At 40.4% G+C, this 12606-nt stretch overlaps 2 protein-coding genes across 5 annotated transcripts; one reads left to right on the top strand and one right to left on the bottom strand.

Moving 5' to 3' along the window:
* Window positions 1–1866: 1866 nt before the first annotated feature.
* Window positions 1867–5779, top strand: tmem150c (transmembrane protein 150C). Of its 2 annotated transcripts, XM_078288779.1 has the most exons (8): window positions 1867–1970; window positions 3045–3210; window positions 4013–4066; window positions 4148–4180; window positions 4274–4341; window positions 4464–4591; window positions 4878–5055; window positions 5262–5779. In XM_078288779.1, the coding sequence occupies exons 2-8, from the start codon at window positions 3137–3139 to the stop codon at window positions 5465–5467; spliced, it is 741 nt and encodes a 246-aa protein (XP_078144905.1). In that variant the 5' UTR covers window positions 1867–1970; window positions 3045–3136; the 3' UTR covers window positions 5468–5779. The 2 variants fall into 2 exon arrangements, with proteins under 2 accessions (XP_078144905.1, XP_071771529.1); XM_071915428.2 differs by lacking the exon at window positions 1867–1970 and having other exon boundaries at window positions 2985–3210.
* A 525-nt stretch (window positions 5780–6304) lies between these two features.
* On the bottom strand, window positions 6305–12533 carry enoph1 (enolase-phosphatase 1). 3 transcript variants are annotated; one of them, XM_078286384.1, is made up of 6 exons: window positions 12171–12533; window positions 11287–11365; window positions 9236–9438; window positions 8390–8522; window positions 8016–8139; window positions 6305–7343 (listed from the first exon to the last, which is right to left on the bottom strand). In XM_078286384.1, the coding sequence occupies exons 1-6, from the start codon at window positions 12221–12223 to the stop codon at window positions 7204–7206; spliced, it is 732 nt and encodes a 243-aa protein (XP_078142510.1). In that variant the 5' UTR covers window positions 12224–12533; the 3' UTR covers window positions 6305–7203. The 3 variants fall into 3 exon arrangements, with proteins under 3 accessions (XP_078142510.1, XP_071771514.1, XP_071771515.1); XM_071915413.2 differs by having other exon boundaries at window positions 11287–11388; XM_071915414.2 differs by lacking the exon at window positions 12171–12533 and adding an exon at window positions 11524–11865 and having other exon boundaries at window positions 11287–11388.
* Window positions 12534–12606: the final 73 nt, after the last annotated feature.

The raw sequence follows: 12606 nt of genomic DNA on the forward strand, positions 1-12606 counted from the left end.
TTTCATTACGCGATGCCTCATTCTTCTCTTTGTCAACTTATTTAATTAATATGATAACCATTTGGGACATTCAGAGTTCGATACAGATGATATGGAAAATGATGTAACAGTACACTAGTTTTGTATATAAACCACTAGTTTACAGACTCAGTTCATGCTGGAATGTTTTATTTGATTGCATGTGTATTAATACAATATTTGTCTTTGAATCCCTGTGCTCCGTTTCTTTGAATCATAGCTGGAATACACCGTCACAACGCTCAGGTTTACACCAGATGACTGTCTGTCATGTTATGGATGATCAATATTAGACACTACTTGAGAATAAACATCAGGCTAACTTATTAGGAAATATCCACTTTCTTTTACTATGTTGCCATCTAGTGTGTATAACCTATATTGTTGCCTCATATTGTGATGCTATAGAATGACTGCATTAGTAATAATTAATACTTTCTGCAAGCAGAAAGTATTGGACAAATTCAGAGATGTAATGTTTAAAGTTACTCCAACTCTCTGATGATCTGACTCCTATTTAGTCACAATAACACAGTGATCTGTCAACTCCAAAACTGCAACATGCACAAGAAAACATTCAAGCTGAGGTCACATGTCTTAACTGACTTTTGATAAGTGCTGCTTCCAATCTGATGGACACTATTAATATGTAACTTTTTATTTGTTGTCAAAAGGATCAAAGGGCTGGCCAGCACACAGTTATGTGACGGTGACAGAGTGGGGTGGACAATCTGAAAGAAACAAACACACAAATATGGCAGGACAGTATGAGTGTGTGGTGTGTGTGTGTGTGTGTGTGTGTGTGTGTGTGTGTGTGTGTGTGTTTGTGCGTGTGTGTGTGTGTGTGTGGGAGAGAGAGAGAGAGAGTTCCCTGCTGTTTTTTACAAGATCCCTGGTCATTTTATTTCAATCTGGACCGCTGTCTGAGTAATTATAGCCACATTACCAGTAGGTTAGAATTTAATTAAGTATTGTTTAATCTTTGTTTATTCAAATACATTTTTTGTTTGTTTTTTATGTTTTTTTGCTAGGTTATATTCTGGCATATGCATTAGAGTTTTACTTTGAGACCCAATAATCTATTAGAATCAAAACGTGCAGAAGCTCAAACATAACCGTCATGAGGAAATAAAACTTTTCAAATGACCGAAGGTGGAACTTATGTCAAACACATAAATGAAAACAACAACAACAACAACAACAACAACAACAACAACAACAACACTATAATATTCCTGTAGGGACTTATAGTGGGTCTTTGGTAGTTTATAGTGACTTTCTTTAACTTTATGGTGTATTTTTTTTTTAATCTCCTGTGGTATTCCTATAATATTCCTATCATAGCCTATTCTTGTTTGATATTTTTATTCATGCACCAAGTCTAATGGATTTGGGAATAGCTACCTACTGTATATTATCATTCTAACTTCAGATTTCTGAATAAAAACCAGCACAAAGGCAAACTAATGCCATTCCCGTGCAGGAGAAACAACACTGTGCTCCACCTACACAGGCAAGGCTGCTGCTGTAGGTCATGTAGATGTGGCAGCAAGTGTGTGTGTGTGTGTGTGTGTGTGTGTGTGTGTGTGTGTGTGTGTGTGTTGACTCACTCACTCAGCGGGACAGACGCCAGCTCATTCAGAGGCTGCTGTGTGCTGAGGCGACAGGTAGCTCACCCTCCAATCAACCTCGATGCGGAAACTGCAGATTACATTGGACTCAGACCCGGTGCATAATCCCACAACAACACACACATCTGACTGGAAGGCCTGTGTGTGTGACCGCAACTGATTATAAACCATAAACACGGAGAATATAACATGAAAAGCGTTGGATCGGATGTGAAACGTGAGGCGTGCCGGCTGCAGACAGAGCTTATATTTATTTATAGCCTTCGCCGATAATTGAACCGCGGAGGATTGGGACTGGTGAGATATTCACTGGAGGGGAAGGTACATCCTCGACTTTTAATAGAATGTGCTGAGCAATAAAAACAAAATACCATAGGCCTATAGCGTGCTCGCGCAATGCCCTGCTAGGCTTTAACTCGCAGCCTGTCATTTGTTTTGTTTTGCTTTGGCCAGCGCAGCAGTGAAAGAATCATATTTCTTTTCTATTCAGTTGGCATCATTCAGCTGCTTTCTTCTGTCTTCTCACTATTGCTGTCGGAGACGAGAGTTGATGACACATTTTAGGCGTCTGGTTTCAAAGAGTGTTTTCCTTGGTTCTGTTGATTGAACGCATATAAGAAATACGATGCAGTAGTAGATTATTATTATTATTAATAATAATAATAATAATAACCGTTAATGGTGCATTCCATTGCACTCGGAACTCGGAGAAAAACGACTTCCAACACGGAAAAGTGCAACAGAACGGTCGTGCAAGTCGGAATTCCCGGTCGGAGATTCGGGAAGTTCTCCGACGTAAACACAGCTGACGTCACAGCATCAATTTGTACTTAATAAAACTTGATTTTACTTGATATGCAGTTTTTGTGTTAGGAAAACTGTGTTGTAACAACTTTGTAGTTTCCATTTGTAACGTAATTCAGTTGACTTGTTAGTAGATAGAAGTCTTTGCTAGCATGAACTAGCCTGCTAACGTTACTACAGCATTGTCAGATAGCTACCGTTAACGTTAATGGGCAAAGGCTGTTGAGTCCATGTTTTCCCGAGAAGACGCTGTAACGTTAATTCCAACTCGGAACTACCGACTACCGACTTCCAATGGAATGCACCAGCCGTCTACAGTATATTGCCCGTATATGTTGTAATGGGGCATGTTGGCGCTGTCCATGGTGTTGAAATGGGTCTGCGGGTGGCCAGAGGGACAGATATTTTTTAACGACAGTGCTCAGCCAACTCTCCTGCTTTCCTCACATTCAAATATTTACTAAATTACTGCAAACCACTGTGTAGCCCGCGCTGTTACAACGAGCTGTTCTGTTTTTCTCGGGTATCTCTCCCCGTCTCTTCAGGCTCTTTAAACGTGTGAAACGTAGTGATTCAGTGAAAATCTTCCAGATAACGTCAAGCCAAACCAGGGGCAGGCAAAATCTGCTCTGCTGCGGCCCTGCAGGCGTTTCCGTGTCCGGTGTCAGAGGAGAGGAGACAAAATGAGGAAGTGCAGCATCTGGACCTTTCTCCCTCCCATGTACTCTGTCTTCACTGCTGTTGGACTGTGGGTCGTGTAAGTGTCTTCTCTTTGATCATCAGGACTACCGCTCTGTCTGTTATAGCCACACACACACACACGCACACACACACACACACACACGCACACACACACACACACACACACACACACACACACACACACACACATACACACATACACGCACACACACACACAGACACACCCACCCTATTTTGTCTATTTTGACACACTATAAGTGTCTTATTACATGACATGTTTAGTTTTGGCTTTGATATACTGCATGTACAGCTCATATTGGGTCTTCAGAGAGTATCTCAAAAGTCATTATTAGCATGGAATACATTATTAGCTGATTGATTTAATATCCAAGTCCTTAAAACGTGCAGCTTGAATATCACATAAATTACAGTAGCAGTGAGCTGTTACGGCTCCTTGGCTTGCTCAGGGCCTCTGGTGAAAACCCTCTGACATCGCCTGGAGGAACTTATAGGAGCTGCGTATGAATCATCATGTCAAGTTGAAACAGATGATCCAGAATTCCCCCTGGCACTGCAAGTGACTTGGCAAAAAGAAACGTCTTGCTAAAGATATCGCTTTTAAAGAGGCAATCTTTGTCGATTACTGGTTCACTGTAAGGACACAAGGACAATAGCTTTTTATGATAATTGTCATATCCTTAGCAAGGGTTATGATCAAATATAATTAACTTAAAAATATGGAAACACAACCGATTGGCAGAGGGTTTCCCTTCCACTGTAAAGTACTGTATTATATTCATTGTATTCATATTTAACCCATCTAACCCATTCTCATACTCTGATGCATTTCTTAATAGATACTTTATAGCTGTTGAAGATAAGAAGATAACACCCCTGGGTTCAGAATACAGGTAAGTGTTAAATCATGTAATGTACTGCAAATAATGATTTTGAAGTAACTTTTGATTTGATGAAGTATTCTCCTCCCACAGACGAAATGGATCCAGGTTCCCTCCATACATTAGGTACAGAAGCCTAGTTTCCTTTCAACAAGAAAAGCAGTTCAATCATTAATATTTCATAACAGCAAATACAAACTCGTCCCTTTTTCCTCTCAGTATCGCAGGCAATGACCCGCCAGCCAGCTGTGTCTTCAGCCAGGTCATGAATCTGGCAGCCTTTGTGGGTACGACTTATGTCACTGATCATGTTCATAATGCCAAACACTCACAGTTAATGCATGAACAAATACAGAGTTTCAGTTCAGCTTTTCAGTTTCCAGCATGCTTTGGTTCTGCTCTTTCTTAGGGTTCATCATCGGCGTCCTGCGATACCTTCAGCTGAGAAACAGAGTGCACAAACCCTGGCTGAACATTGGCGGTCTGGTGGCTGTGTCCCTCGCCTGCTTTGGGATGACGCTGGTGGGAAACTTCCAGGTAATGTGGATAAATTACACATATTTGACATATTGTATCCCGGGACTTCAACTTGTTCTGTAATTCTAATGGGGTCATGTGTTATTCTCATGCATTTCTGCTGTGTAATTTCTGTGTGACTTCTGGGAGACAAACCTATAGTAGGACAGACACTAGTACCTTCTGACTGTGGGTTTAGACTTTACAATGGTGGTCATAGGGTAAGCTGAACTGTGGCTTCAGTGTCAGAGGCTTGACAGATACACAGTGTGCTGAAATAAACGGATCCAGTGTGTTTCGGTTCTAGTTGTCCAGTGATGAGGACATCCACAACGTCGGCACCTCCATGACATTTGGGCTGGGGACGCTGTTCTGCTGGGTGCAGTCCGTCATCACCCTCAAGGTGAACCTGAGGAACGAGGGAAGGAAGGCCGCTATCCCTCGTTTCTTGTTGTCTGGGTCCATCACTATGTGCGTGATTCTCTGTATCCTTTCAAAACCTTTTCCCTTTTGCTCAGGTTGGATGGAAATGACTTCATACCTGCCCCAATATCTGTAAGAGTGAATTAGATTATCATCATAGCAGTGCATAGTATCTGCACCTGGGTTACCTGACTCTTAGTCCATTGCAGTGTTCTCCTCTTGTGTAATCCTTCATTTGCATGTTTCACCCTTAACCCACCCGGTGCAGACTTTTCCCTCATGGCTCAGCGCCTCCACATGCACGCAGCGCGCACCCAGTGGGCACTGGTCATGTTCTTTCTCGCCTTCTTCGGCACTTTCGCCGTAGAGTTTCGTCACTACCACTTCAAGGTAGTCTGCACAGACCGTGAGCCGCCCCTCAGCCAATCAGAAACCTTCTCTGAAGTCCCCGAGTACCAGACCGACCAGCTATAGAAATGTTAACGCATTGCTCATCTTCTAAGATCTTCAGGGACGGCTCAGACTGCTGCGGAGTTCAACTGTTAGATATGAAAGAGACGCATGTATGCACAATATGCTTTAAGAATGACAGTAATGTGTTTGTTTCTCTTGAGCACAACTGTTAAGTTACACTAGTGTCACTATTAGTGATAGATGATCACCATGCATATTTTCCTGTTTGACTGTTATGCGAATGAATGTTTTTCTACGACAAGCATTTAAAAGTAAGAATATTTCAACTAGCACACATAAAAGAGCTGCTAGGTTTATCTTTTCTTTTGTATAAGAACATTACTTTGTGATTAATCATTATGAAATGCTTTTTTAAATCACAAATATACAATACAATTTTCAACCGTTTTAGTGTGGGAAATTGTAAGAATGTATTATCTACCTTCTTCCTGTTCTACCAAATATGTATTCAATACATTTTGTTTGCTCTTTCCAGACTGTCTCCCTTAAATCATTTTTAATTTACACCCTTAAAATAAAAAAACAATGCATTTGCACAGCAAAATCAAACATAAAAACCTTCATTAAAACTTGCAGTAGTCCAGGTGTGTGTTAGCGATATGGTAATGCATTTTTTCCTACTCTATCTTCACAATAATCCAATATGCCACACGTGAATAATGTGCATTATACAAAGAAACTTAAGATAGTGTTCCAATTCAAACTTCAACTTTGTTGTGACAGATGTTTGATTATATAAGCTTTGGCATTATAGGCAAGATAAAAGATTTATCACCGATATATTAAATGTGAAGATTTGTTGGACCACTAGAACAGACAGGCTACTACTTGAGACAAGGCATTTATTGACGTTTTATGTTGTCAGATTATCATCTCATGAACAATACCAATTATGTTTTACACACAAATCATTAATTTGGCAATTTTTAGGTTACTTTCCATATGCTACATTACAGACATTGAAGATGGCACATTTAAATAAAAACCGCTCACCTGTGAGGTGATCTGATAAGTTTTGACGAGAACTTTCTACTCTTAGCAGTACCAAATGCATCTATATTGCAACACTATTTGTCAAAACATATTAAAATGTTTTTTTCTTTTTTTTTTAAATGATTCATTCACTGAATAAAACTTAATACATCTGGAACATATTAACGTGTAGTAGGACGAAAATAAACAGTACATGTGGGGCAAATGTAGTTTACAAAACAGCTGACAAATACAAATCACTTACACAATCATAAGATGTGACCAACATTGAGGTGGTACAGAAATGGCAATCATATTTTGTTTATTTAAAAGGTAAAAAGGTAAGTCAAGTGCAGTTCCCTTCAGGCTTGTTGCTTATGGTTTATACACTCTTAGCACTGCCCAGCACCTTTTGTCTACAGGCTTTTTGTTCTCTTCCCAGTAACCAAGTGGCCCTCTGAGAGTGACCTGGTTCCATTTCAGCTCTCACTCCCCTGTGTAGATCCGCGTCCGTGGACTTGAAAGGTTGTTCGTCCTGAAAGAACTGGATTAATGGTAGTCACACAGGCCGGGCCTTACTCTGCCCTGCCGATGGATAACTGTAGTGCCGGCCACACTGCCTACACCTCTCCAACTGTCAAAGCTTGGAACAACCAAAAAGAAAACACAGTTGCCAAAAGGGGGAGCAAAGAGGAGGGGGAAGAGGTCATTATGAAATGAAGCCAGAGAAAAAGTTCTCCCTCTCTTCCTCCCACTCTCTTGTGTTAAGCACTTCCCATCACTTCCAGTTGGCTAAAGGATGTAATGAGGTTGTAGTGGGCCCTCTCTTCATCCGTCAGCTCCATGTTTCCTGGCCTGACCACCACCACCACATTCACCCCAGCGTCTTCAGCTGGTTTAGCCTCTGCAATGACAAATTGAGGATTGAATTAATACTGTATATTGGTTAGCGGCCGAATTCTAACCTTAATCCAGCTATTGCTAAGTATCCCACGATAACAGAGCCTTGCTTGCTTTTGCACGGCTTGTAAACACTCTAAGATACGATACATTTTTAAACCCCTCTTTCCATTACAGGCTGCTAGCCTATTTTGCATGCTGTGCCCATCCAAATAAATATAGTCTAAAAAAGGCTTGAAGCTATGCATGTTTTTTATTTGGAGATTTTGCAGGATTAATTTGTGCATCACTCTGTGGGCACAGCCAAGCCCTGAACAGTCATGACTGCTAACAGCATCTGGGTGCATATCATAGGTGCTGCACAGTATCTGTAACATAATGGATTGCATTGCCTCAGGCTGGTTGTGATATTATAATGTAATATTATAGCATAATCATAAAGTGTGATACCAGCACAGATTTTTGAACAATGTGGACTAATCTATTTTTTACAAAGCATAAAATCATGACATAGATGAAACATTTTCCACAGACAACAAACACAGATTTTAAAAAAAGCTCAGTAACAAGTGTAGTTGTACGTTTTAAAAGACTCATGATCCATAAAACAGATAATCCAATGCACAGGTTATAAAAACAACATGTCTTTTATGAGAACGTTCAAAACAGGACCCACCTCGAGTGACGTCTGTCAAGAATGTGATTTCTTCAGGTTGACAGCCAATCCTCTCTGCAATTCTCTCATAGCTTTTGCCCTCTACCTTCGCCCCTATGTTGGTGTCAAAGTGACCATCAAATAGCTGAAATGGTAAAAAAACAAAAATATTCTCTCATTAGCCACAACAGAACATGAGGTCAGGATTGCCTAAAACCAATTATATATATTTCTTTGCAAGACACAAGTTCCTTTCCTGGTAAAACAGAAGGACCAGGGCTGTAAAACTTCAACGATGCAAAACCTGGTACGGATGGTGTCTATATTTCTCTATGGGAATATCCTAAACTTCTGACAAGTATCTAAGGCATGATAAGAAAGGTGGTGGTGCTCACATCTAAAACATCTCCTTCAACGGAGTATCCGAACAGGAGTTTCTGTGCCTCCACGCTTCCAGAGGAGTAGATGTAGACTTTTAGGCCCTGTCTTCTCCACCTTTTGATGGATGGAACTACATCCTGGTAGACCCTGTTTCCAACAAGACCAAGACAAAAAATAGGATTTTTTAAAATTACTGTATAAAGCTATGTTTTACTAACATGAATTAGTGTTTTCTTTCTCTCAGTTCAGGTAGAGTAGAGCTACCACTATGTACATGGTGTCAGAACTTCACAATACAGACCATTCTGACCATTAACTATACCTTATTATGTTATGATACCATGATCTGGAAGACTACTCACTTCTGATTGGCTGGCAGATGTCATTAACATTTCAGTTAATATACAGTTTAACCAGACACCTCTGACACAATTGTATGGCCACTGTTAATTAACGTGTTAAGTGAGTTTTACACATTGAGGAGGAGATAGACATCACTCTGTCTGCAAAAACAGAATAATGCTAGCAATACACTCTGGGTGTAAAAGTTCTCTGTACTTGAACACAAACATACTTTTCACATCATTTTAACATGCAATGATGATGTTCATGGCTACACCTTGGAACAGACATGGCCTATGATCTGTTTGAATTTTGGAACAATATTGTCTATTTTGTCATTACTAAGGTTTGAACTGGGCTTCTGTATGAATTCTCACCCTGGATTTCGCCACAAACAATTGCAACATCAAATCCTGTGTACTGGTACATGTCCTGTCTGTTAGAATAGTGAAGTAAGGTTTCGAAGAAGAGCATGCAAATTATGGGATGGGAGTGAAGAAAAATGTCAGGCTACTTACTCGCCTTTGATTCTCCCAGCAGCATAAGCTGCCCTCCACATGTGACCTTGGAGCTGTTTGAGTGCTGTTGTCTTCCGGTCCGCTGCCATCTGCCACAGTACGTTATCCACCACCTCCCTAATTGCCTTCTCCTCATCTGTGTGGACCGTCTGGTCCAGGGTATGGACAGGGCACGCCCGATTCTGCTTGATGTCCTCTTCAACCTGCCGTGAGAGTCAGGCTTTTCATTAGGAGGAGAAAATTACAGCATGATTTGTGCTTTCTTTACCGAAATAGCATGAATGATGAGGGGGATTAAAAAGTCGGGACGACACCGGTAAGAAGACTGGATTAGAAAACTTCACAGAGAACTAGCAAAAAAAATGGCAAAACAACAGTGGTTTTAGTTTACATGTGCATTATCAACACAGAAATAGAATAAATCTGAACGCATGCAACACATGTATCACAATGCAATGCATCAAACAAAATGATGGAGAAGTAACAGATTCTCTCATTAGGAGGAAAGGTGGCAGGGAGGGATTCGCCTCCCATCGAAAGGGCATATAGGGATAACATGACAACAATGACTACAACAGCACCCTGTACAAAAACCTGCTTGCCAAGTTGAGTGATGACCTGAAATGGGCTCGGATGAAAGTTAAACCACTCAGATCAAACATCTCTATTGTCAAGAGGAAACTGTTAGACAAAAGGTTCTATGCTGATGAAGAGAGTCGCACCACAGATACTGAGCACCAGCCTAAGGCCTGATGAAGTCGTGTGGATTTGTAGCCACATCTTCATCCGGTTTACTCAGGGAGTTAAGGATTCACAGTCAGAGATTACAGATTACAGCAGGCCAAAAAAGCAGCTGCTGAAGCGACTGACCACCAGCAGCTGGTCCGTCCCGACTGAAAAGAAAGGACACAAGTTGGGGTCCAATGAATGAAAATCTCTCAAGAAAGGAGAGTACACCTTGTTCTCAAATTTGATTCTACTGACGGTGAATCACTCTTGAAATCCGCTCCTGTTCTCACTTCTATGGTAAAAAGTGATAATTGGTTGTTTATAAAAGCCACCTGACGGTGACTATTTCGGAGACAGCAGCGCTGCAATAATTTGTCAACATCACTGATAAGATGCTGAATAATAATGTCATATGGGAAACCTTTACAATTTCACTGATGTAGAATTGGCATACCATTCATTTCTAGCTTCAATTTTCTGTTTTTCCACAAATGCTTCTCAAATGCTTCTCCTTTATCAATGTGCAAAAAATAGCCAATGAATACCTAAAACCTTGGTTTACCTGGGGTCTCCAGATATCTGCCAGTAAAAAGGACAAATAATACAGGAAATTTATGAACAACCCATCCTCTTTGAATGCACCCAATTATAAGAAGAAATAATTTCATCCTTTTACTGAGAAGAGCAGCATAACCTTTGGAGTAACAGTGTAGTCATTATGCACAAGTAGCGTAGCAACATAGTAGATTATAGGCCAATACAAAAAATGGTCAAAAGAACATTTAAGCCAAGCTAGAGGAAAATTGTCCTGGCTGTCCAGTTGGCAATCTTATTTTCATGTCACAATTTTGTTGACCACAAATATCCATAGAATATATTATAGTATATTAATATAAATGTATTTATAAATATATATATATTTATATATATTATGTATATATAACATTTTATATTTATGTTATATGTATATATATATATATATAACTTCTGCCAATTCTATTCTAACTGCTGGAAAAAAATTTTTACTGCTAAAACATAAAATCATTTTTTACATATTTTCAATAACAAAAACACATTTTATTAAACATAGAACATTTAATGTTCTGTTGAAATCTCCTCACACTAGTACATTGTATGTATGTATGTATATATATTGAACATCTTCATACTGGAACCTGTTTGTTGGACAACGTATACTCAAGTTGTCTAAAAAGTCAGTAATCACAGTAACTATGATAACAGAAACTGACATTGGTGTCATTATTGTTTATCCAATAATAAAACCAGTCTAGGCCCCAAACCCTGAAAGCCCATCCCGATACCTGTTTCTTTAGGAGATGAACATCTTGTTTGCACTCATCCTCTTCCCAGTGGGTGGACAGGTAATCCTCAAGGTGCTCTCTGATGTATGGAAATAAGATATCCTGGAAATTACAATATGGTGCCATTAGGTTTGTTATAAAGTCTTGCAAGCTAAAAATGGTAATTTTTGCATAGCCAACACAAAATGTACTGGTTTGCATTTAATCACAAAACATGTTTGAAATGACTTCCAATACCTTTGAAACTTGTTCCATACCTCATCCACTGTCAAGATTACTTTTCCCTATCACACCGTCTTTCCCCAAAGCAATACATCCAAAATTAGACAATTTCAACCATTCTCTGCCCGTACCTGCAGCTGCTCTTCAGACAAGAAAAGGCAACTAAGTAACTTCCCTCTGGCCTATGCTGCTCTTTATGTTCCGTTTCTTCTACCTTGTGTGCCAGAGTGGCTCTGGCTGCCTGTCATGTTTGTGCTCTGTGCATTTTCTTGTGTGCTGCTTGCCTTCCTGCTGTTTGATGTCATTGTTGCCCTATCTTTTGCCTGTTAGTGTATTTTGCCCAAGTGTCATGTCTTCTCGTCTTTTGCCAGGCTGGCTGTTAAGATATTGACAATTAGCTTTTAATTAAGCTGACTTGTTATATTTAGCGAAGGGACGAAAGAATGGAGGAAAGAAGGGAGCAAAGAAAAAAAGAAAGAAAGAAAGAAAAAGAAAGAAAGGCATGACTCAAGCCTCCAGTGAATTGGCATTTAGCTAGGCTAGCTGGCTGTTAGAGGCATGGTCTGTTATGTAGAGCATGAGAGCCGTTGTTGAGCACTGCAACACTAACGATGTTACTAACATGGCATGCACAAATCAGCAGTCTCTTCAACCTAACTTACCTTGACAAATGTGATTGGTGTGGTCGTCCCCTCAATATCCAGCAAGAGTGCATTGGTACATGCAGGAACTGAAACAGTGGCCATTTTTCAGGAGTCTGCAGCTAGCTAGCTAGCGTTAGCTTAGTTAGCAGCACAACAACGTTGTAGGTAAGCTAGGCGATGTTAAGTGACGTTAGCTCTTAGCTGGGAGAGGTGCAGCAGAAACAAAGAGCACGCGCTAATTATCTACCAACAGACCAATTCTTCTGATAACACGAGATGGTTAGTTGTTCAGCACTAGCTAGCTCCCACTGCCATCCCCCTGAAGACTTGTCTTCCCCTCGACGAGCACTGACTGATCTGAGCACACATGTTCAGACGGGACCAGCCGCTTCAGATGGGTGCGCCTTATTTATCTGAAGCCGCTCTCCGAGTGAGCGGGGCTTCCTTCGTGGGA

Source organism: Centroberyx gerrardi, chromosome 2 (genome assembly GCF_048128805.1).
Source record: "Centroberyx gerrardi isolate f3 chromosome 2, fCenGer3.hap1.cur.20231027, whole genome shotgun sequence".
In the NCBI taxonomy this organism is placed as follows: domain Eukaryota; kingdom Metazoa; phylum Chordata; class Actinopteri; order Beryciformes; family Berycidae; genus Centroberyx; species Centroberyx gerrardi.

Excerpts from the sequence above, each read along its gene's own strand:
- tmem150c (XM_078288779.1), top strand. The coding sequence starts at position 3,137 with ATGAGGAAGTGCAGCATCTGGACCTTTCTCCCTCCCATGTACTCTGTC. Across the intron at positions 4,342-4,463 it reads GAATCTGGCAGCCTTTGTGG|GGTTCATCATCGGCGTCCTG; the intron begins GTACGACTTATG and ends GCTCTTTCTTAG. Across the intron at positions 4,592-4,877 it reads CGCTGGTGGGAAACTTCCAG|TTGTCCAGTGATGAGGACAT; the intron begins GTAATGTGGATA and ends TTTCGGTTCTAG.
- enoph1 (XM_071915413.2), bottom strand. The coding sequence starts at position 12,254 with ATGGCCACTGTTTCAGTTCCTGCATGTACCAATGCACTCTTGCTGGAT. Across the intron at positions 11,389-12,170 it reads CACCAATCACATTTGTCAAG|GATATCTTATTTCCATACAT; the intron begins GTAAGTTAGGTT and ends TGTAATTTCCAG. Across the intron at positions 8,140-8,389 it reads TTGAAGGAGATGTTTTAGAT|CTATTTGATGGTCACTTTGA; the intron begins GTGAGCACCACC and ends TTACCATTTCAG.